This window comes from Ammospiza caudacuta, chromosome 6, assembly GCF_027887145.1.
Source record: "Ammospiza caudacuta isolate bAmmCau1 chromosome 6, bAmmCau1.pri, whole genome shotgun sequence".
In the NCBI taxonomy this organism is placed as follows: Eukaryota; Metazoa; Chordata; class Aves; order Passeriformes; family Passerellidae; genus Ammospiza; species Ammospiza caudacuta.
The window spans coordinates 53,999,730-54,025,357 of record NC_080598.1 but is presented as its reverse complement, the minus strand read 5'-3'; the positions used below and the strand labels follow the sequence as shown (position 1 = coordinate 54,025,357).

The 25,628-nt window shown below is 42.2% G+C and overlaps 1 protein-coding gene across 5 annotated transcripts in view; it reads right to left on the bottom strand.

The window, feature by feature from the left end:
- The window catches only part of EVL (Enah/Vasp-like), a 120,352-nt gene that overhangs the window by 52,892 nt on the left and 41,832 nt on the right, over window positions 1-25,628 (bottom strand). For all 5 annotated transcript variants that reach the window (XM_058806635.1, XM_058806636.1, XM_058806632.1 and 2 more), the window contains exons 2-3: window positions 16,885-17,053; window positions 10,119-10,296 (exon numbers count right to left, since the gene is read on the bottom strand). In XM_058806635.1, the coding sequence (XP_058662618.1) occupies window positions 10,119-10,296; window positions 16,885-17,053 (347 nt within the window). The remainder of the gene's footprint in view (window positions 1-10,118; window positions 10,297-16,884; window positions 17,054-25,628) is intronic.

The window sequence follows — 25,628 nt, the reverse complement described above, 5'->3', positions numbered from 1 at the left end:
AGCAGCACACCGGTGCCTGCAGCCCTGCTCCTCAGCCTGCCGCGCTGCAGGCAATGCACCATTTCTTGACAAGAACGAGCAATGCACACCTAGCAAGTTCAAGAAGGCAAAAGAGGTGATAACCTCAGCGACTCTGACCCCACGTTTATTTTTAAAGGTGCGAAAAAAGCCAAAATACTCTTCGGTTCGCCTCTCCCAGCGTGCTGGATGGCAGAGCTGATGCTCACACGCTTCCCAGGCGCTGCTCTAACCAGCAGAGGGAGTCCCTGGAAACCAGCACTGGAGGAAGCAGGGTTAAAATTCATGTTTTCTACTCAGATCTCCGGAATACTAATCAAGACCAACAGATAAAGCAATCCATGCAAATCTGATTGACGGTGATTGCTTGGCAGGGTTTGGCTTTTTTTGTCAGCAGAGGTGGAGCAGAATTTCAAAGGCGCCATCAGGACCTGAATCACGCTGTGCGCTCCTCAGCTGTGCAGCTGAGCACATACAAGGGCAAGGGCTGGATGCTTGGAGGACTAAAATCACCTCTTAGGAGACGATTTCCTCCCTGGGCTGCAGGACAGCTCCACATTGCTCCATTCTATCTCTCAGTTTGCTCCCTGCTGTGTGGCAGGGACTGTGCAGCCACCAGCCAGCAGCACAGGACTGCAGCCACTCACCTCCCAGCCCCAAAATGCACAATTATTGTAAACTAGCTGCCTAGCATTTAAATGGCTGCAGTTCAGTTAAATGAATCCCATTTTCAGCTGTGTTGCTTCACTGGAATTAACAGAAGTCATTGCCACAGGGCTCTGAGATTCTGCTTGCAGAAGGCAACACCACCCAGAGCTTTCCACTCCCTGACTTGGTGAAAAATAAGATGCTGGATGGCCACAGAGAGTCACCTAAGAAGGCCAGGGCAGACTTTGTGTGAGCTGCCCAGGGATTACCAGCCAGCAGGAGAAGCTGCTGAACATGCTCTGCAGGCAGCAGCATATGGGGATTCACTGGAATTAAGCAGACTTTCCCTCAGTGAGCCTGCTGCCCGAGAGGGCTCTGCCCCACCTCCCCAGCTGCACCACTGGCTGTCCCTGCACAGTCCCCTGGTCCTAACACTGCTTTGACCACAAACACCTTTCTAATGAGTGCTGTTTGCACACTGAACTATCACATTATGGCAGCATAGTTTAAAAAAGAAATTCAAAATACTACCAATTTTATCAGTGAAAAATCCTCTTAGCCCAGCAACTTATTCCTGACTTCAACCTATATATATGTGAAATATCTTCCTAAAAAAATATGAATATCTTCCTAAAAAAATGTGAATATCTTCCTAAAAATCCTCTTAGCTGAGCAACTTATTCCTGACTTCAATCTAATATATGTGTGAATATCTTTCCAAATTCACTTCTGGTATAAAATAAAAAAAGATTGCATGCAAAAAGCCCATCTGCTTGCAGAGCTCAGGCAGGCAGAAAAGTGAAAATCTGATGTGCACTGCTCATGTGAACACACATATGGACATGCACAACACACATGTGTTCCTGGGAGTTCTCACTGACTGTCCCAAGGAAATCCACAGAGCACCACTAAAAATACACCTTATGAACATTAGTTTTCAGGTCCCTAATTTATTATTGTTAAACCAGAGGTTTAATTATCATTATAGCTACTAATTAATTACATCATAATTAGAAATCACTATTTCATTAATAAGAAAGTAAGAAGATGATAGTAAAATTGTCAGGGACCAAAGACAGGTTCTTAGCATCAATCCTGTGCAGCCAGTGATGAGAAAGAGAGGGAGAAGGGGATGAATTTTGCCTTTAGGGACACCTAATACATAACTGACTGTACCAAGAGCCTCTGTTACTGTTTCTTGGCCACACAGAGATCCCAGCTCAGGTACAAAACCCAGTGCTACAGATGCAGATAGTGAAAAATATACTTCCATTGACAGGAAAATCATGGTCACACATTACTGACTGCTAGGAGTGGGATCACAGCTAGGGGAGTTACTGTGCAGAGACAAACTATTATAGAGTTTGGCTCTTAGCTGAGAATACAGAAAATTTATTAAATAAAAAGAAGCAAAGGGCTGGATGGAGCTTTGAGCAACTTGATCTGGAGGAAATTGTCCCTGCCTATGGCAGGGGGCTGGAACTAGGTGACCTTTAAGGTCCCTTCCAACCCAAACAATTCTATAAATGGTCTCCAAATGAACACTTGCCAAAATCTGGCCCATACTGCTTGCGCATAAATTAATGGACTTGTTAAATTTTGATAATTTTTTTTTTCTTAAGCTAATATATTCTTCTGCCACTGACTATACTCTAGTAAAAAAGCCACAGTGAATCTTCTATCACTGAGCTCTGGGAACTTATCCAGTTTGCAGCACACTCAGAAAAACAGGGGTTGGAAGGCAATGGTGCAAGGGAATCTTGCTAGCACAAGTCGACGTGTGCAAGTCTCTCTTAAATCTCTCAGCAATTTTGTTTCCCACACACAGTTTCCTTCCTGAAGTGGTTTTGATTTAGTGCAGAGGAGTTCAGCACAGCAAAAAGCATCAGCAAGTGACTCAAGAGCCTTTAGGTATATAATGCTTTTCAAAGAGCAGAGGCACCTTTTGTTGCTGCAGACGTTGGACAGCAGCTCCAGCTCTGAGCAGGGTTCAATGGAGTCCTGCAGGAAAGGGCTGAGAGGCACAGGCAGCATGTCATGGGTCTGTATTTGCATGACACTGTGAGAAAACTTTCTGCTCTGGATCCCTACCATCCGGGGGACTGAAAAACTGAGCTGAAAAAATGCCTGCTTCTATAGAGCAGAATAATTAAATAACGCTTTGATACTTCCTGACAGATGAATAATGGCAATGAAATTTACAGTTCTAGCATTGAAAGAAGTCTGTAATCCCACTTTATATATTCACCTCCTGGGCTCCAGTCAGCTGGAGCCAAGCTAATACAAAAGATTAACCAGTTTTACTCACTCCTTCTCCTGGCTAGGCCAACTTCTTCCAGTTCTGTCTTTAAACATGTTTCTCTTAATGTGAAATGTACCCAGATTCCTAGAAGTTGGTCAGAGCCTAATGCTAATCATGCAAGAGTTGTGGGTTCCATCCCTGTATGGGCATTCACTTCAGAGTTGGACTTGGTGATCCTTGTGAGTCCAACTCAGTCCTTTCCACCTTTGATCCTGTGGAATGCCATATATCCAGTTAGGAAGCCCAGGTTAACCTGAGAAGAGGGCACCTGAGCAGTCTGGCAGGCAGGGGAAGCCTGCAAGCAAGTGCCTATTATTCCAGGAGAAGTTTGGTTATTTTGGAAAGTTGGGCAGAGGGCTTGTACTGGGACTGTCATCCTCCCCCAGCACAGGAAGAAGAAGTTTTGGGAATTAAACAAAATGAGCGGTCCTGTGGTTGTACTAATATTTTACAGCTGGGGTCACAAGGGACTCCTGCCCTCACAGCCTTTCACTGGCTGCTGCAGGAAAATAAATTCCCACCTGGTTTGCTGGGTAACAGCTCATCCCTGTCCAACTGGCAAAGGAAGGAATTTATTTCTAGAGTAAGCAATATTCTAAAGATTCTGTATGTCACGTGGACTTTTCTGGAATGGTTTCAGTGATAAAGCAATGCAGCAGATGAAAGGAAAAAGCTCATCATCTTATTTGAATTTTCCCTCCCTCTTCATTGACTTACAAAGCACAGCAATTTAGATCAGAAACCCCCCTATCTGCAGAACATTTCTGAGTGACTAAAGCTGATACTGAAACTGGTGTAGGCATGAGTCTGGAAACATTGTGAAATTTATTTCTCTAAGCCTTTTTCTGGTGTTTTTGAAAGATGTCAGTCAGAAAACAGTTATTACCCTGGGAAAACTTTTGTGTTTTAAAGAAGCAGATATTTTTTATTTTTCACATGTACCCAATTAACCACTGCCTGCAGGCTGCTAGTTTGGCTAGCCCAAGGTGTCTGACCACTTGGATTATATTTACACCAGTGAGTCCAAAAGTTTGTTGTTTACAAGTTCTCTATGCCTAGATTATAAATAGGAACAATGTCTGGAATGACTTGATTCAAAGACTTGCAGCAGAATGCATGCTTATGGTTCTGCAATGTCTGTGCCAGCTGAAGTTACACACATCCTTAAGTGTTATTAGCACTGTGAAAAATTACATTTGCACAGAGTACACGATCTCAGGCCTTTATAATCTGCACCAACACACTTGATAGTGTGGGAAATGAGTCCACAGTGCAGCATGCAAAGCACCTTGCATGGAGCACAGATCTCTTTAGCCCAGCACAGTTTTGGAACCAGCTGGCTGCAAGTGGGCATTGTGTTGTGTGGTGGGTCCCTTTCATTATTGATGAGCTATTTTATGTATTATGCAGTGCTGTAATGAAGAGGAAGTATTTTGTCTTCCCACACTGTGTCCTCTATGGTGCTGGGAAGTCTTGGGGCAATATTATCAAATAAAACGGACACTGCTCTGTAGAAGATGACTAAATTTCCCAGAAGTTACACATTAGTGCCACTGAAAAACTGAGGGATGCAAGACTAGCTGTCAAAATGCTAATGAAAAAATACTGAGCTCGATATAATATTAGAAAAAAATATAAAAAACCCTGTGTACACTTTTATCTGAAATCCAGTGCACCATAATCTTCACACACATCCTTCACTGACAGAAACCTTGCAAATACTTAGGCCATCTAACTAGGAGAGAGAATGTATGGTACATTCTGCCAGTTTATCTCCTATTTGATGAATCAAATCTTTATTCTTTTATTTCTTCAAAGTGTTTTTCAAGGAACTTCCTCCCAGCAATGGAGACATGCCATCACTTCTGAAAGGATAAGAGCAGAATGACTGAAGGAATGGAAAAAGATATCAAGCTCCCAAGAACTTAATAAAATCAAGGAGAAATAATCCACAGTGGTGGAAAAGGCAGCAGATCTAACCAGAGGAAGAGGAGTGAGGAACAATCCTTCTACCAAAACATCCTCCCTGCAGAGGCAAGGCAGGGTCTGAAGCTGAAGGCACAGGGCTGAACTCTGCACCCTCCATGACCTATGTCTGTATTGTGTGGTCTGTAAGACACTTAGAACAAGAAAATGGCTTTCTTACAAGGCATAAATAAAGAAATAAATCACTATTAATCTTCTTCAAACCTCTCTCCTGTTTCAAGCTTTCGTCCAAAGTCTCTGTTCTTAGTCAGATAAGGCAGCTGACCTCTAACTATGATTAACTCTGCACAAGGCATTTCAGCATGTGGTGTTTACATTTAGAAATGGAATTTTCATACATTGTAAGTCAACAATAACTATCTAAGTCCCCAGGGCACAGACATCAAAAGAAAAGCAGAAGTTCACAGTACATTATATTCACTATGTCACAGGCAGCATTTACCAGCAGCACAAATCAGAGTCTTAATTCTTCTCCTAGAGGTTCCAAGTCTTTAAGCCACGGAAGCCCAAGGTACCCTCAGAGCTGGTCATGCCAAGCCACAAAGCTGAACCACTGTCCCCTGATGTGACATGAGAACATGCAGGTGTAGCCAGCAACCAGCTGGGACTCAATGTCTGAAGGGAGCAAATAAAGAAAGAAAAAGATGAAGAATCCCGTTGCCCATCCCCAGAAAACTGGGGAACAAGAAAGGAGAGAAAATAGTCTCACATTCCCTCTCTCCTGGAAGTGTAAGCTCCATGGGAGAAGCACAGACATCATAGGCTCCATTAAGCCCTGCAGAGAGTTACCTTCATTACAGGCACCATTGGCTTTCCTACCCAATTCTGGCAAGGAAGAACTTGCCCATTTTAACTTGCTAATGTTCTCACGTTATGTCCTGCTCCAATGACCATGCTGCCCTGCCACCAGCCATTGCACTTGGGAAATCTAAGAGGATGTAAGCCCCAAAAAACATGAAACATTATAGTAGAAGTCCTAGTAAAATCTATGTATTGTATAAGTGGCCTTGCCCCAATCCTAGTTGTTCTAAATGGGCTGCAGCTGTGATGTCCTTAATTGGGCAGCAGCTGTGGCTAATGAAGATAACTGGGATAAAAGGGGGTGGATTGGCTGGGCAGGGAGAGCCTTGGAGGAGCCCTGGTGAAGAAGCAGGAGCAGCACTGCTGTGAAGAGCTGTGTGTGAGAAAACCACTCAGAAGGTACGGGACTCTAGAAATAGGATAATAACAATATGAATACAACAAAATATCAAACAGCCTGTGGGCAAGATCTGTGCACAATTCTTCCACAGTCTCCTGGGGCAGGAAGGGGCGATGCTCTGCTCCAGTGAAACCTGGCTGCAGATGTCCAAGTTAGCTGGTGACACACTACCTTGTACCAGGTAAGTTATGCCAGCAAACGGTCTGACTTCTCAAAGTGGACACCCATTAAAGAAAAACAATTAAATGGCAAGCTGTTTGTCACATTAATGGTCTTACTAAATGACACCATTAAAGCACTGTAAGCAAGAGATTGACTTGCTTATTACCAATGTTATCATTTTGCAGGCTGGCTCAGAACCAACATTTCTTCTTTTGTTTGTAAGGAAGAACAGATTAAAGAGATGTAAAAGGAAATCAAATTAATTAGGCACATAAATAAGCTGGCAGGTAAAAAAACTGTGATTCAGTGAGGCAGCTGTCAACCTCTAAAGGAAGGATGGTGCATATTTGTAATATTATTTTGGTTTTAGTCCCATTTTTTCTGATTTTGGATTACCCCTGACCTAACCATCAGCATCCTTACAAAGCACAAGAATGAGCCAGGTCTGTGTTCACCTCTTTCAAGGCTTGCTTTGCCCACCCTGGGCACATGCGCTGGGAGAGGCTCCCGCCACAGCACTGAGAGCAGGAACACCTGCAAGGTGGCCAGCCATCCCCATGGGTGAGACTATGGGTACCTCCACTGCAGAAACACAACCAGACAGAGTTCAGGCTATGGCTTTTCTCCCAACTTTTGCAAACTCTGGGGTGTCACACTCCTGGGAAGACACCTGCCCCAACATTGTAATGTAACCTGGGTAAACACGGTCTGGCTGTAGGATCTGATTCCACCCATTTAACCTTTGGCATTTAACAAAGCACTTGGTTTAGTTTTCACTCATGTCCCATGCAGTCAGGACAGAGATCAGTGCTTGTGGTTGTTCTTTCTCACTTGAAGAAGAGGGACAGTGCAGTAATTCTCACCACTAGCTCATAACTAACTGTGTGTTCATTTGAAGTGACCCAGTCATTTGAAAGTCATCACTACCTAAAAATTATTTCCAACTCCCCTAAACATAGACTGCTACCATTTTTTCAACTAATTCATATTAATGCACCATTCAAACCTCACACCATTACTTTATGCCAAGACCAGTTATTTTCAAAAATGTAAAAGTACCCTGACTCCACAACTGCTGAAGATATGATGCAGTCTCACATCTACTGCTGTAGTCTACCATGATTAATTTTAGTTTATGGAAGTGGGTGGTAGAATGAAGGGAGAAGCAGCCATGGAAGCCAGAATCTATTCAACTATGGGAGGATCAGTAGTATCAAATGTAATAATGTCTCAGTGGGGAATGTGAGAAAAAACGAAACATTAGAAATAGCATGTGCCAAGTAGTGCACACAGCATATTCCAATTTCAGAACAGCAGATAGGGTTTGCTGCCCTGTGAATGGGGCGGAGGGAGCCTCTGTTTCACCCTGTGGTTTTGGTTGAGCTTTTTATGAGTGTATGAGCAGTTCTGGGCATACAAATGAGCCCCTTAAAGCTGCCATCCATCTGCATAAGCACATGGGCACCTTTAAAACATGGATGCATAGATATAATAAATACATTTTTTTCCTAATGATTTTTCCATATGAAAAAAGCAGACCCTAATGCAGAAGGGATGGAGGATGCAGGCAGTGGCAGTGCCTGAAAAGATATATGGATATGTGTGTTTGTGTGAATTCCTATCACATTAATTCATGCCCACAAAAGCTTAAGGGATATAGAAGCCTGGAAGAGGAGATATGAAAAAACATTTCATACCTTATATCCATTATGTACTTTTGCTGTCAATTTGCATGCTGAGATCACTGCACTTATGGGAAAACTTATGATGATATAAAAAGCTTCATTCTAATCCATTACCAATGTGTAGCTAATATTAAAGAGAAATACCTCTGCAAATAAATTCCGTCATTTAAAAAAAAATGAAAAATGAGGGTTTCTGGAATTTGTTTCATACAATCAGAGGTTTTAAAAAAAAACCAAAACCCTGAAATGTCCTTTAATCAAAATGTCAGTTTTTGACAAGTTCAGCTGTAAAGAATGGGACAACTGGCAATCTTTGAAACTTCTAACACTTTATCTAAGGAGACAAAAAGGGTTGCTGAGGACTGAATGTTTACCAGGCCATTCTTTTTGTCCAGAAAATAAAGTTTTTTATCTGTGGCCCAATTCATGTCTTTGAATGTGACAACTACAAGCTCTTCAGCATGGACTGGCTTTTAAACCTGCACAGCATCTAAAGCACACTTTCAATGTGCTAAGGAAATGAATTAAAAAATACCAAAGAAAATAAAAATGTGAATTATTCCTGGCTGTATATGCATAAACTTCTCAGAAATTTATTAGGCTTTTCAAGTGCTCAAAAATACTTTCTTAAAAATACCTGTTGCTCATTGATAGGTGTTGCTAACACAATTTAAGGCAGTTTCTTGTTTCTTACCCTGAGACTTGTGTTTCCACAAGGCACCTCCCTGAAGCAAACTCAAAATCCTGCAAAAACCTCACTCACTTTGACAGAAACAGACAGATGGGAAAAAAACCCAACCCAAATTTAGGGACTTTTGGAGGAAAGGCCGACTCATCACAAACATTAAACCAATCACTACACACGACCATAGTCAAAGTACCCAAATTTGGAGGTCTAAAAGGGGTGGGCACATCTGAGCAGCCAAAGAGCTCTGTACTCTTCAGACTTTTGTGAGTTTAGGACTGGTGAATCTGGGCCAGATTTCCTCATGAAGGCTCCTGCTGTGGCACAACTACAGCTGAAAATGTTCAAGATGAAGAAAGCAGAATTAAGTACCCAGTACTTCTAAATATAGATAAGAATTAGAAATATGGCTTGATTTTTGATGAGTTTTGCATTTGCCAGCTTAATAGAGCAGAAAGAGCAAAATAAAAAAATCTGAACTCTTACATTACAAGCACACCTTTCAGTAAGAGATATTTGTGTATTGGAGGTTGTCAGGGGACAATCTCCCTCTGAAGAGCTGCTGTCCATCCCCACTGAACACTGCAGTGAAACCTGGATGGCAGCACATGATGCAAACCTTGACTCATCATGTTTGCAAAAGGAAAATAAGGCTGTGGTGTGTGTTTCTGCAGGAACAAACAAAAGGAAAGACACCACACAAGCACTGCTCTGTTCCCAGCCCAGGAGCTGCGGAGAGATCATAAACGTGTAACTGAGGGCAGTGCTTCATCCAGATACCACAAACCAGAAACTGGTTTCCACTGAGAAACCAAGACTTTATTTTGGCCCCAGTTCAAGCTAATGCAATGGCAAATTCACAGAATAGCAAACTTGACCACAAAGTTCTTTTACAGTCAATATATTTTCAATAACCAAGGTGCCTCACACTCCTCTTTTGGAAAGCTGACCCACAAGAGCCAATGGCTGAAGCTGCTCGAACACACTGGAAATATCAGCTCTGAGTCCTATCCTGTCAGATTTGGCTACTTCAGATTTAGCTTCTGATTTACTTAAAGTTTTTAGCTTCTGGGGTTTTTTTCTGTTTTTTTACTTCAGATTTTAGCTTCTGCTTACTTAAAGTTTTATTCTGCCATCTTGTATGTAAAACAACACATACACAGATCCACATAAATCAGTGGGGCTACCTGCCTGCTGAGGCATTCCCAAATAACTATTGATTTCCTATGGTGAGTTAAGGCACCATGAAAAATGAGCAGAAAGGGAAATAAAATCTGAAAATGTGCAATTCATACTACAGCAAACACTGCTCTAAAGGCCAAGGTTTTTTATTATCAAGTGTGTTATAATGGCGTAATATCCAAAACAAGTGCACTAGGTGATTGGTAACGAGCATGTTAAAATGTCACAGACTAACAGAGATTAATTTACCTCCATCTTGTGAGTTCATGATGTTCAGAGCAAACAGCATTGCATTGGAGAACGTGGTGGCCTCTTCTTTGCTTGCAAAATTCAAGCCATAGACCTGCCGTGCGTCGCGCCATTGATGAAAGGTAGGAGTTGCTTGATTGTACTTCAGTCCTTTCACAATGGAGTAATTAATCACTACCTGGGATTTGAAACAGGAGTAAGGATTAACAATAGCTCAAAAACCCACCCAACCCTTGTGTGAAGGTTGCCTAAATGGGGAGAGGCAGCTCCTAGGGCAGCTCCTACATGGCTGCACAGTAAGGCAGTGTTTGTTTCAGTGACAGAAAATTCACATCTGGGGGTGAGATTTACAACAGTTCAGTTCAGCCTCGGGGACTTGCAAGCCAGTTTTGCAAAATCTATTACCTGCTCCTGCTTTTTACAGCACCTCCACAGGATGCAGCTATGCAGATGTTGCAAACAGCTGTCAGGAGCCAGGGCATCTTTTGGAGGATGATCATGCACAATTGTTAAAAAAAGAGCCAGACAGAGCTCTTGGCACTAACCTTGCCCTATAGCACATAAATGTTTGACTCATTGCACCAGTTTTGCTTTCCTCCTCCCATGTGTCTGATCACCACCAGCTTCTTGTGCTTAGTTTTTTCTTTAGAATCAGGCAATGACAAACCCAGACCACCATTCCTCTCCCACCTCCTCCCCTCCTGTACGTGTGGTGTTTTCCAGGTAAGAGGAGACTGCAGCAGAAGGCGGGTTTTTCTGAAATTTAATCTGCTTAATACAATGCTCTGTTTATCCTTGGGCAGGGCACTGGGACACCCAGCTACACAGTACAGCTGGGATCCAGACAGAAACCTCCACTGCTGAAGTGTAAGCTGTGCTAGCTAATGGTGGGGAGGCAGGAATGTCCACTGCACCACTGTACCACTTTGTACACAAAATTTATGTTAGAGGTGGACCCCACATACCAGAAAACATACTTTTTTTTTTTTTTTTTTAACAGTCTGACCAGACTTTTGGAAAGTTTTCTGTTAACACTGTGATTCCAGCTAAAAAGCTTCAGTGTATGTAATTAGTCCAACAATATTTTTGGTAGATGTCTGACAATTCTTAATTGTACGGGCAGACTTTAAAAACTAACTTCAAAGATTAACAGCTCTTAGCTCTGAGTTTGGAATTTTCAGTGGATTGCCAGTTTAAACTGGCAGAGAAACATTAGATGAGCACCTAATAAGGAACAAATTGTTTTACCCACATTAGTGTTTTTGAAGGATAACAGTGTCTCATTGATACAGTTAACAGATGTCTTGCAACTTTATTGATATACAAAAAATGTCGGAAACCAACAAAGAGGCCATTAGAGCTCAAGATGATTACAAATATACTCTTATTTCTACGATTCATTTACTTACAGAGTGAGCCTTAGAGAGTGATGTAGAAGATAGTCTTTGAGTCCTTGGTCTAGCTTTAGGCACAAATATGATCATCCAGCTGTTGCACCCAAACCAGAATCATTACTAAGGCTCCATGAAAATGCAGTGAGAAGCAACACTGGGCTTTTCTGGACACATTTCATTGAGAAATTGAGAACCTGTGAGCCAAAGGAAGATGCAGCCCTATACTGGGTGTGCAGGCTCCCAAGAATTAGTCCCCTGGAACTGGGAAATGCATCACCAACATGCTGCATGGGGAGACACCCACACCAACCAGAATGAAGTGGAAACTGGTCACAGTAGAGGCAATGAACTTCCTCTTGTATCTGACAGCTTGGATAGCCTTTTCTCCTTGAAAAATGAGAACACCACCCCATTCATCTACTGAGCAATGGGAGAGCCTGTACCAATGTTTCTCACTCTCAAAGAGTCTCTTGAGTATCAAGTAGACTCATGCCTGGATTTCTACACCAATATTTTTAACATGGACCAATTTTTAAGTCTTCTAACCATTTCTGAGTAGACCAAGCAAGGGAAGGCTTAGGCAGTATCTTTGAGGAAAAGTTTAGAAAGATTGTGAGCTTCTACCAGGCTTTCAAAGTGAGTCTCTCACATACTAACAGAAACCTCTGTTTCAAAGGACACGCCTATCAAAGCCCAAAGAGCACCAGAGGGTGCAGTGCAGCTGTATAATAAAGGCAGGAATTGTAAAAACCTATGCCAAAAGTTGTTTAATGGAAGTCAGGTAAACTGTTCAAAACCTGCTTCCAATGAACTCCAAGGATCTGCATTGTTCTGAGGGTTAGATCCTTTTAATTGAATAAAGACAGAATGTGAATGTTGACCTTCAGTAATCATCAGGATGTCCACACATGTAATACTGTGTCTTCAAACTCAAATCAGAGTTTACTGAGAAATGAATCAGTGGGAAATGAAACTTAAAATAGCCAGAGTTTCATTTTTATCTCCTTTGGCTTGTGTTTATAGAAAATGGAAAAAAAGATGAGGGGATCTCCTGCTGTTGTTAAGAATGAGTGCACAAAGGTGTCTTGTACAGATGGTGTGAAGACTCTACAAGGCACATGATCATAATGAAGTGCTTCAGAGCAGTAATTAAAATAAAGAAGGTCTCCCTGTTTGAAGCATGGGGGTTTTTTGCAGGTGCTTCTAAGGGATCTTTGCTCTAAAGCTTCGTATGTCAGTGAGAGAGCACATCTGCCAGGTAGAGCAGACCAAGAGTTCATCTTTTAATCTTCAGTTGCTGTCTACAATAGGTGAATTGGAGGAGCTTTCACCGGAAGTCTTGAAGAAATAAATTATGGATTTGTCCATGGCAAACAGTTCTTCCTGTAACTCTTCCCTTAGAATTTGACATAAAAGCTGAAACATGACATTTTATATGCCACTTTTTTTCCTTTTCAACCCTCTTTTAGTATTTTATATCCTGAAACAATGTAGTCTTACACATATATCTTACTGATATAAATGCCTGTGTTGTTTTGAAGCCTGTTAAATTCTGTATTTCAATGATCTTATGTGCCAAGGAGTTTCACAGACCAGTCATGCATATCATTATGTTGGCATGTTTAAATGTTTTAAACACTGTAATGTTTAAAACAAAAAGATTTGCTTCACTTCTACCCAGTACTCTCCTTCACCCTTTCACCTCAATTTCAGGTGTAGGCTCCCTGGGGAGTTTTGGAATCTGTAAAAAAGCTCAAAGGCAAGAAGAATTTCCTTTTGATTGTGGAGCTGTGAGCAGTGAGGATGGTGGTGGCTGATGGGACTCACAGGAATGGGGCTGGAGGGGACAGGGTGGGCTTCAGGGCAACACCTGAGGTGTAACACACAGCCAGGATCATGGGAAGGGTTCCCACACAAGCCTCACTGCCAATACTCCTGCTTATGGAACCAGGACAGGACAATTGCTTGTTTCTGCAGAGCATGAAATGGTTCAGCAGCTTGGGCCCTGCCATGCTGCCAGTGCTCAGGCCCATCTCTCAGGGAGCAGCCATGACTGCTGAAACAGCAAGGACATAAACACTGCTACAGCTGAGGCCAGATTCTTTACTTCTCTAGGCAGGCCCAAACCTGATGAAGTTCTAATAAGTTACAACAGTGATTAATTGGTTCTTTCTTTTCAAATGCCGTGGTTAGCTAATATCACAAGAATCCTGTCCCTCTTTCAGTTTTGGCTTGGGTTCACATGTAAATGTCTCACCTTGCCCAAGGCCCTGAATTCACTTCTCAGCCACATGAGCACACCAGCCCCTCAGGAGATGTGATTCACTTTTGAGTTGCTCCCTCCTCCCTGCCTGTTTGTTGAGCTCGTGCCTTTGGGTGATGAGATCACGCTGATCTGACATCACTTGATGTAAAGTCCTAATTTTAAACCTTCACTTGATCAGGACTCTGGAATGGGGAGCTACTGCTTGTAAGCTTTGTGAACTTGGAAGTTCACACGTGTTACCTTTACAACAGGCCAGGTAACAACAACAGCTGGCAAGCTGCAACATGGGTGTAAAAGACATGATTGCCACTGCTGACTTCAAGAATCACAGAATCATAGAATTGCTCAGGTTGGAAAAGACCTCACTGAACATCATGTCCAAAATGAAGGCCTCAAGGAAACATGAAACTCATGACATTGAGTGATTGTAACACTGATCTGGCCTTAGCTTCAAACCGGTTCTGGCCCCTGTGATGACTTCAAAGCTTCAGGACAGCACCTGGGGGTTTCTGAAGGCTCCTGCTCAGGCCAGCATGAGCCTGTGCAAGGCTGCACCTTGTGCAGAGCAGGGAGGGAGCTCAGGTGCGGCTGCTCTGTAACCCAGCACAGCCACCACACGCGGTGAGCACCTCCCAGACACACACAGGAACAGAGCTGTGGCCACTTCCTGAGACCGAATGGTGCTCCAGCTCTGCTGCTCTACCAATTACATTCATCTGTGGTGAACTCTACAGACACTGTCGGTTAGAGAGGGAGATAAGGTGATGAGGAGATAAGGTAAGCAGAACACGAATACAGGGTCATGAGCTACAGCACATGCACCAAAAAAGGGATGGAAAAGAGAAAGACAGCTAGACAGAGCCAAGACAAGGAGTCTACAGAAGAGGATATGTGGAAAATGAAAAAGAGGATGAAAATTAAAGAGAGATATTATTAGAGGTGTAATATAAAACAACAAAATTAAAAGGGAAATAAAGTCAGGCAGGATGAAGCCACAATTACTCCAGTCTGTACCTTGACAAACGGTTTGTAAAAAAAGTTTAAATTGTTCCTCCATGGTATTGCTGTATGACATATTTTAAACTAGCTTCTCAACTCTTCAAAAATCTGTGTAGCTTCATTAACTTCATCATATGCCAAATCACATTTTAGCTGAAAATTGGTCCTTTTCAGATAAATATGTCTTTTCTGGCAGATCAACAGATTCACTAAAGCCTCAGTTTCAGTGAGATTTAACAGAACCTGAGAGCAAGCATGAAATGGCTTGAAAAGAGAATTATTTAAACTGAAATAAATTTCTATTCTCTTTTAATGCAAATACTTAGCAAGCCTAGCAAGCTTATGATTCTATGTGAGACTCATATAAAATATATTAAATTTTGAATCTTAAGACTTTCAGAGTGTTCCTTTGAATACTACTCTGCTGTCTTGATTTTATTGATAATACTGGATTTTTATAATCATATTTAAAGGGAACATTTTGTTTAAGGGCAGTTTTATGTGACTAAGGTAAGCAACTATACTTTCTGTTTATTTAAAAGAGGATTTTTAGTCTTTAAACTCTAGAGAAATATATTCTTCTACCTGTTTCCTTCTGAACTGAGATGATTTTTAGATAGCATGCAGCATCTTCATAAGTTGGAACATTTGCAAGCAAATGAAAGACTACAGTTAACACAAAGCATGTTCAAAATGCAGCTTAAGGTTTGACTTTTTATTATGTCCTACTCTTTAAATTGCATAGTCTGATTAAGACAGACCTCTGGTACTTAGTCTCCCTTACATATATACATATTGACTTTAAGACTTCTGCTTCTTTTACACCAGCTATTCAGTTCCCTCTTAGATTGCAGTCACATGAAAATCATTTACATTCACCAGCTGGCTATGTAAAATGAAGAACTAGCATGGCCTGGGACAGAGCAGTACTGGCTTTCATAACTGACTAAGAAAACACTGTATTTCATTTAGTTTTGAAAATATTTTCTATTTCTGAATGGAACTGCTTTCATATAATGCCTTTGTTCTACAGAAAAAAATAAAAGCAGTCGCAAAACTTTTGGTGGATATTTCAAAAGTGCACTGCAAGGAGCTGAAAACCAGTGTGCTCAAAACCCACCTATTTTTGTTCTGCTTTTTCTTGTTCATATTGATTACTCTGCATAGGCATGGTGTAGCAAAGTCACTGTCACCTCCAGTAAGGAACCTGAGTAACTTTTCCAGCTGGCCCAAGCACCTTTACCGCTGTCAGCTGAGGATCATCAGCATTCCCACAAGCAGATCAATCCATTCAACACTGGTGGCAGCTGAGAGGTGGTGGTGCCCTGGCTCCTGCTCTCTGGGTTGGCCTGACCTGGCTCAGCTTGGCTGGATTTGCCCTGCCCCTGCCAATGTCACACCAGCAGCAGTGCTTGCCTCACCTTCCCAGGGGGCAAATTCCCACTTTTTCCTGATCCCTGTGCCATGCAGAAGGCCCAAGGGGAGCACAAGAGGTGGGCAGGCTGCTGGAGCTATGCTGTGGCAGCCCTGGGCTGAGCATCATGCTCTGGTGGCCAACAGGGGTCTGATCCCAGTTCTGATAATCTAAATCCCATATTATTCCTTTAATACCCAAGGAGGGCCTGCAAAATTAGTCCGCTGTAAATCAGATCACAGTGTGCACCTAGGATTTTAAAGTGCATTACAAGGAACTAATTGCTTATCACAGCAATGTAACAACCACTCTTTGTGGGACAGCAGTGCAGAACAATTGATTTTTATTTCTATTTTTAATATAGTGCTCAGAACAAGTAAAAAGTAATTTGGGAGGAGCTGAGAGCAAAACCTGCAGAGTGAATAAGACTCATTTAACAAGAAAAAATTGTGGGGGGGAAGAAATAACATTTAAATCTCTTTGGCATCTACCAAACATTCTTTTTTCAAATATGCAGTAATAATTTATGATATATTGTGTGTGCAAAAAAATGATAGAAAACCTGAATTGCTGGAGTATAAACAGACTAGCAGACACCCTGCAGGGAGCAGGAAATGTTGCATTAAGTATAGAACTGAGCTTACCAAATGAGATCAAAGGTTAATTTACAGGAAACTTGGTGTAGTTACTCACTTGTTGATCCTGCAGTTTAACTCCAACTACCCTGAAGGTGTTTGTGGCCGTGTTGTGGTAGATGTTGATTCTGCTGAATCCCTGCTGGCCAGGTTTGATTGGCACCCATTTCTTACTGGTATCGTCATAGACCATAACTGAAGCTCGGGCTTGGCAAATACTCTGTTCACTGGGGAGAAAAACAAAAAAAAATCAGGAAAGAAAAGAGTGAATTTGCTACTTATTGCTTATTACTTAAATCTTCTAGAGGAAAAAAAACAACAGAAACTATCAGTACTACTTTCAACATATGTTTTATAAGAGATCTGCTAATCCTTTGAATGCGCTCTGTTAAATTAAAGCTGACACGTTATGTGTTCACAGACTTTTAAAACCTCCTGTATGCTGCTGTTTTGAACCAATAATCTATTTTATATAAAACATTAAGCTCTGAGAAATAACCTGCATCACATAAACATTATGAAAACTGTCCAACAGCATGAATGCTCTATTTATTTTATGTATCTATTGGCAAGCGAAGCCTTTTACATTTGTATGAAAACCTAGCAATATTTTACAGCTTGCTGACAAAACAAACGTGACACCCACAGCTGAGTTATACATTTCAAACTGTATAGCAGACCTTGGAGCAAAAGCCATGTTAGGTAAACTGAAGAAATCAATTAAGTTAATCCAGCTGACGCCTAATTCCCAGACCTGCTGACGCACTTGGAAGTCCCAGAATACCCAGAGAACAACACACAGGAACTTTTTTCTCCTTCATCCTCATAGCAAGGAAAGTGGGGAAGGGGAATCCACAAACCTGGATGCATGCCAGCATTAAAGTATATAACCAGTGTTTTGTATAGTGTAAATAAGTATTTTTCTCCTTTACAGTCACAGAAATTCCTCAGTACATTAGCTCTTGTTTGTTAGTCATATCCTGAGTAATACACATACAGAGAATCATAATAAAACACACCCTTCAAGGGCAATAAATGCCACTGGCAAATGCTGTGACATGTCAATACAGGTCAGAATTGCAGTTCCACTCTCCTGATCTCCCAGCCAGTTTTCTTATACCAGAGGAAATACAAGTTGAAGAAAAAATTAATCCTGCAAATTTTGGAGCTTTGAGGCCTTAAATGTAACAGGGATTTTCAACAAGCAAATAATGCACCTTATGCATTTATGATTCAGTTAGTGCATCTATATGAAACTGTTGAGATCTATGTCCTGCAAAAACTTTAGGTTCATGACTGTCCTGTTAACTTTAGATCAATATATAGGTATATACATACCTCCCTTCCTCAGCCCAAGCCATATTAAATAATTTTTGACAATGCAACAGCAAGTGGTTAATCCGCTTTGCACACAAATCCCTCTCCTCCCTCTTGATTTGGGTTTGCCTCCCTAGCACACACACACACACACACACACACACACAGGAGAAGCTCCTGGGTGATGCCAAACCATGTTGCTGCACTGCAACTGTGCCAAATTACACCACTTGTAAATTTTACCAGCTGCTGCACACCCAAACCTGCTTGACCCCATCACTGCCATCATTTTAATGAAATGGAGCACGTTACTTCAAGTATTAAGAGGATCTGGGTTGATTACAGCAGCAATTTTCAATCTTTTCTGACCTGTGGGTCTCAAAAAGATTTCCAAGGCAGATGTATCCCCATGGTACACTAAAGCCTACTGACTCTGGCTTGTTTTGTCAATCACTTTACACAGCCTCCAGGTAGCCCACAGGCCTCCTCCAGGCTGTGAGCAAAAGCCTGGAAAGTCCTCACAGCATTTATAGAGGGAGCAATGATGCCAGCAGACATCTCTATAAAGAACAAGGTAGGAAAATTCAGAATAAATTGTATTTTTATTACGTATCATAGAAACAGCTAAATTCTGTTACCAGAGCAATATATACAGATCAGAAGGACAAAACATGATTTTATTTATATTGTTCAGAATTCATAAAATCCAGCTCATCCACCAGTTGCTATTGCTTTGTGAGATACCTGGGGAACAGCTGCACCTTTGCTGATGTACTTACCCAGCAAACACCTCTCCCCCCTGTTTTTTAAGGTAAGCTAATGTCTTGTGGCAGCTCCTCCACATCTGACACGAGCAGCTGAGGGATTTGAGCTCCTTCCAGCCTGCCCAATCCTCCAGCTGCTGCAGGAGCTGCAGCCTGGCAGCACTGCCTGCATCCTCCAGCCCTGCTTTTGCTAGCAGGGGCCTTGTGCCACCCCCAGCTCCAGAGCGAGGGGAGCATCAGCTGCCAGGGCACAGCAATGCCCTGCCCAGGAGCCAGGAGCTCCAGGAAAATGTTGTTCCTGGGAGAGTCACACTCAGCCAGTGTGACACCATGTCCTTCTCCTCAAGCCTTGCCGAGCACTACAAGTCCTGCTGTACACTGAAGTAAGCAAGAGCACATCACTGCCTTCATCAGAACAATACTGTCTCCATTTCAGATGAATTTGGGAATCCACAATTACCACGAGCTGCTAAATTAGTCAAAATTCATTAAATTATCCTTACTTCCAACAGACACTACACCTAACCATCCAGACATGGGTGCCTTAACATGGCATTGCTCACTGTGCCATTCCCAGATCCCAGCAGACACAGCAACTTGGCCTCCAGGCTTTGCCACCACCAAAATCAGCAGCAAAGGAGCTGCTGCTGCCCTGTGGCTGAAACACAGACCTCAGGAGCAGGGTTTGATGCACGACAGCCAATTGTTCCTGTGACATGAAGCAGCAGCACACCAAGCTCCATCCCTGCTCTCCTGCAGTCAATGGAAGTTTTTCATCATTCATTTAAATGGAAACAGGATTGAGCCTGTTATCTGGCCCCCAGTGAAATAACAGAAAGGAACATAAAACAGCACACCAGGGGAATCCTTTCCTGCAAAGCACTTCATCAATCTTTCAGCATCCAAAATGCCTCCAGGGACCCATTGCTAGCTTGCTGTCTCCCCCTAAATGGAGTGAGACAACTCCAAGAGTTTAGTAACTCTTTATCCTGAAGACTTTCTACTCTTCCTATGCATAAAGGGCACAACTGTCCCACTGCTGCTTTAAGAGGCTTCTCTAAAAACAGCAAGAAAATATTCCCTTTATAAACCTCACTGAGAATCTCTGTATTACTCTCTGTACATTATTTTAAACACAAATCAAGCACCAGTGATTTCATGAAGGTCTAGCAAAAGTTTTGGTTATTTTTAGGACCACACATGGTCAGCTACATGTGACAGGTAATAAATGTGCTTAGTGACACAATTCTGAGTAGCCACATTCCTTCTCCATGATAAGAGTTTGTTATATATTAGTATTTACATGTAAAATTATGTTTGCACACTTCTAGAACTTGGTTTATCTTCCTAACACACAGAAGTTATTGAAAATTTGTCATTTGCTGGACGTCCACCAAATTTCACACACATCAAATATGAGGAATTCTCCTACTGATATTTTATTTTACTTTAACATGCAGTCAGACTCATCCACCTGAGTTCCCACCATAGGTAATTGTGTATAAAAATATATAAAAAATTGAATCATAGAGAGGTCTTAATTACAAAATTGTTCAGGTTTGTGCCCCAACATCTGCTCCAATTTGCAACACTTTACTATGGGGCTGATTAAAGTAATCTTATTTAAATGTGGAGGGGACGAGGTTCTTCCTAAGGACCCCAAATCCTAATATTCACCCCTGTTTATTCTGAAAGCATCACATCTGTGGGAAGGCAAACCTCTGCACTAGTACCATTTGTTTGCCTGAAGTTAAAGAAAGTCTGCTTAGTTTTGTTCACAGGTGATATTTAAAATCAAATGTTCATCGTTGAGATTTATAGAATATTTTTTCAATACTACAAAACTGTAAATTAAGAAAAAGAGTTTGCAGATAATACTGTTTGTTTCCTTCTGTGTGATACATTTTGACCCACTCTCATCCATCTCTTCTGTGTAAGATTAATCTTAAAAAATCAGCAGATTGGTTAAATTGGATTGAACCCTGCTTGAAAGGGTCAGCATTGACCTTTCTTGCCCAGCACTTTGAGACAGTGCTGCAGGGAAGGTGTCTTTGTCCTGGAATAACACTCCTCTTCCATCTGTTCAGAACCTGAAAATGCAGTCCTTTCTTCCTGGCTTCTAGTAAGCATAAGACTACCAAGATCTATAGCCAAAAAAGAGCCACAAATGGAATAGACATCACCAGGATTCCTGGGAAAATACCTGTATTTTTTCTGAATGTCACATGACAAGCAGTGGCCTGGTACTACCTAGCCCAGTGGGCAATCCAAATATACAAACAAATAGCTCAGGCTGGAACCACAAAAGACCTGTCCCAGAGAATAAACAGGAAAAAGAGAGCAAACCATAATGTTTGGAGGAGATTCTGGCTCTGAAGGGTCTCTAAGGCTTTTCCCTCTCGTTCCAGACCGAGTGGCCAAGCTGCACTGTGCTCCTTCACTGACCTGTTTTCTCTACTTACCCTGTTATCCTCTTAGGAGTAAAACTTTTGCAGAGCTTGGTACTGAGTGCCTGAGCCCCCTCTGAGGAGCAGCCCGTGCAGAGCCTGCACGGCACAGGGTTATCCCAGCCCTACCCTGGAGCCCTGTCCAGCCCCAAACCACCAGAGCTCACACCTCTGGGGCAATGGGAGAGGGTTCAAATGCTTTCTCCTAGAGCCAGGACAAGGTCACACAGCTTTCGGGGGGTCACCAAATCGTGCTCACAAAAGGAGTAACAAATATCCACGACCAGCTAACATTGGGATCAAACACCTAATTCTGTGGGCCTTGTCAGGTGCCAGGTGCACCTGGACACTTCCACTCTCCTTATTTACAGACACAGCTGTGTCCTTAGGACAGACGCTCTCTTAGCAAAAGCTTTTTCCCTCTGAAAGCTCCCTGATAGAAATGCTTTGAACCAATTACAGATCTACCTTGTATCAAGCTGCTCATGATTCTTTGACCTTTAAAGATGCTCTTTTCTTGTATTCATAGAAAACGCAAGTAGCTATTTATACAAGCATTTACCTTATTCTTAATTTCCAGCCCCCATATGTCCCCCCTCAATATTTTTACTATTAATAATTAAAGTTATTTTAGACTGATCTAGTCAGACTTATTGGTGTGAGAAATTGTTGACATTACTTAGTCCTAGGCTTGCCTTACTTGAGAATGAAATTTCAGCCCAGAAAATGTGGGGGATAAGGAACAAGTCATTTAGCACATCTTACTCTACTTGTACTCTGGGGCTGCCATGGGAAGTCACATTTGTGTGGTTAAACGTGACATGCAAGAAATTGCTGATGCTGATTTTAGAAGCTGACAGAATACTCTCAATGTCAGCTAAAACAGCTAATGTACATCCAAAATCCTGTATACAGAGATGTGCAATCTGTGCAGTACAGATCTGTGTAACCTCAGAATTGGCAAGCTACAAGTCATGTTCCTGCAGCATTTTAAAGTGTACTTCAAACACTAATATACTAATTTGCTAAACATTTTAACAGTTTTCACTGTAATAAATACAATAATGACTGGGATGCAGGGGAAGTGTTTCAGTAGTAAGCTGAAACAATGGACGTTTCTCTCTGACCACTGGATTTAGAGAACAAAAAACCTGAGAGACCCTTGGGACACGAGATAGTCAGGTCATTTGGGCTTCTATAGAGACCACAGCTGAGATCAGAGTTTGTTAGAGATAAAGTTGCTGTAGTGCAGTGACTCTCCTGCCCTCCCACCAGAGATTCACCACCAGCTCTGCTCATGGCCCCCCTTCTTGGGCGCCTCATTTCTCCAGCACAATGTCAGTCACACTTGTGACTCCTGGGACCCCCTGCTTCAGAGTCTACTTCCCTCTGCAACCAAAGTTGCAGCACAGCCGGTGTCACCATCGTTCACCTCTGTCCCAGAGCCCTGAAGAAACTTCCTCAAGCAATGCAGCAACACCTCATAGTGAAAATACAGCATTTAGCCCTTGATCACACCAAAGGGCAGCCCCATGGGGGCTTTATAGCCAGAAAGGCACTTTCAGTCCTCAGTGACATGTAAATGCTTGACTATTTTATAGCAGATATTTAAATAGCAGCAGTCACACTCTCATATATAATATGGAGGTGCCACAATGACTGCCTCCAGATGTTTTCTGAGCTCCATTTCCTGGCATTACCTGAAAAACCAACCCTGTGGTCAGAAGTTCTCCATTTGCACTTGCTCCTGGTTGCCTGCCTGTGCAGAGGGACCTACCCAAGAGTGCTGCCCTTGCTCCAGCCAGCCTGAAGGGAAGGTCCCACAGAAGCTGCTGGTTTTGGTGTCCTGCTCAGGTCTGCACATTCACCTTGCAGATCTTTTGGTGCTGCACTGCCAGTGGGAGAGGAGCCTTTTGCACTGAGCATCTGCTGAAGGTGCCTAGCCATCACCTTTCTGCACTGTTAAACTCTAGCATCTGAACTGTTTAATATTAAATAATTACAAGAAAATAGTAAAAATATGAAGCCTCCTTCATACGCAGCTCTCGAAAGGACTGACACGGTTAAATAAAGTCATGACACACCTGCAAGACAAATACATATTTTACAGAGCAGGAAATGGAAATACTGGTACTTATAGGACCATTAAGAATAAGATGAACACTGATTCACCTCCATAAGGAAGAATATTCAAGTTACTTTCTGTTAGGAATAAGACATTAATTTTGAATTGTCCCTTACTACATTGGCATGCCCAGTGGGAACTGCCTTGTCCAGTATCTGCTGCAGATACCCACAGCAGACACATCAGCTAGAAACCAGGGAAGAGACAGTTTATGAGGCACCCAGGTTGCACAATACGCCAGGACTTTGGCAGATGAGTTGCTAAATTTGGGAATACACACACAATCCCGGCATGACCAGAGAAACTTGCATAACCTTCTGTCACCCCTCAATGCTCTCGAGCATGGGAAAAGTCAGAAGAAATACATAAAATTATACAGTATGCAAACATGGCTGCAGAGGAACAGATACTTCACTTGGGTCTGACTGTCAGCCCAGAACAGCTCAGTCCTCAGCACTGCCAGCCAAGGTCTGTGAGAGCCCTGACCTCTCAGTGTCTGCCACAGCTCTTAAATAGCACATCTGCCAATCAGGGCAGATTTGGGGCCAGCAGAGAGGCCACAGACTGATGCCCTTGTAAGCCAGCACATCTGCTTAGTTTGTGTTGCTGAGATTTTAAAACCATGCAGTGCTGTTAATTTTAACCCATCCCTCTTCTGGTAGGTTTTGTGAACTGAAGCATGAGAATTCAAATGACTCTCAGGGGAACTCCAGTTATCAGCATCTCAACTCAGCATGTTAAGAAACGCTTAGAGAGATCTGCTTTGCACAAGGCACTTCACTGGGGAAGTGGTGTGATTAAGCTAAGTGCCATTGCTGCCAAGCCATGCTCCAGGAAACTTTTCCTTCCAAGTTCCAACAACTGACTGCTAATGGGGACTCCTGATGGAGGAACTTCACTGCTCCATTAATGCTTTGAATCATGTAAAGTTTCTTTCTGTGAGGTGGGGCTCATTTCCAGATTTTATACACCACCTTGAAGATACACTTTGGGAGTTGCTAAAAGTAAATATCAAGTAAATGTTTAGAAGTTCCTAAAAATTAGTCAAGTAAATGGCCTGGAGAAACACCAGGAACTCAATTAGACAAAAACAGTAAAAAAGCAACTCGACTGGATCAGGTTGCTATCAATATACACTACTTCCCTTCCCCCTTAAATTACAGAAATAAAAGTGAGAAGTACCTAATCTTGTAAAATATGAATTATGCAAAACTGAACTGTCAAGTGAAAATACATGACTGAGGGCTCTCACTCATGGGCCAACCATACCTGTATTTCAGGAGAATGATACCTTAAAAAAGGCTTTGAATGATCATAATTATAACTAATGACCAGGAAAGGCAGACTCGAAAGTGAATAGAGGAAATCAACATAAAGATCTTTCATTAAAGCTGGCATCACTTTGCCTTGGCTCCCTTCAATCCCAGAAGAAATGTAAATAAACCTGTGACAATTCCCCTCCAGCTGATGGAGGCAGATCAGGAATGAAGAAACACTCGCTTCATCAAGTCAGCTTCTCCCTCACTACCAAGGGATGCATATTAATGTAGCATTGTCATAAAAGCTTAATTACCATTTTATACAATTATAAATTATCCTACCAGGCTATAACCAAAACCCAAACCTTCTGTGTTTATCACAATACGTGCTCTCCTTCCCATCCAGTCGCATTAATTCTGGTCACCAGAGTCCCTGCCAAGAGTCACGGTCCCCAGGTACTTACGTGCCTGCCATGGAGGAGGACCTGGTCAGGCAGTCCCACAGAGGTGTACGCTCAGAGCTGGCACGTGTGCTCAATTCCAAACAGCCTATTTCACCTGAGCAGAAGACAGATTTGGCAGAGACACAAGCCAAGAGTCTCTATGAAGGCTTATAACCAAAACAGGAAAGGGAAGCGCTGTTGAGAGAGCAGGAGGGCAGGAAGTAACATACAGCAGGGGCGGGGAAGGCACTTTAAAGAAGAAATGTTATTATTTCTTATTGCTGCTTTGCTGAGCAAAAGTACAAACAATATAGATGAAGATTAGATGCGCCGTTGTTGCCTCATTGGAGGCGTGGATATTAAAAAGTTTTCACACGTTTTCTCAAGGCGCAGGTTCACTGTCCAAGAAAAAGAAAAGCAAATAAAGCTCAGACCCAGAAAAAAAAA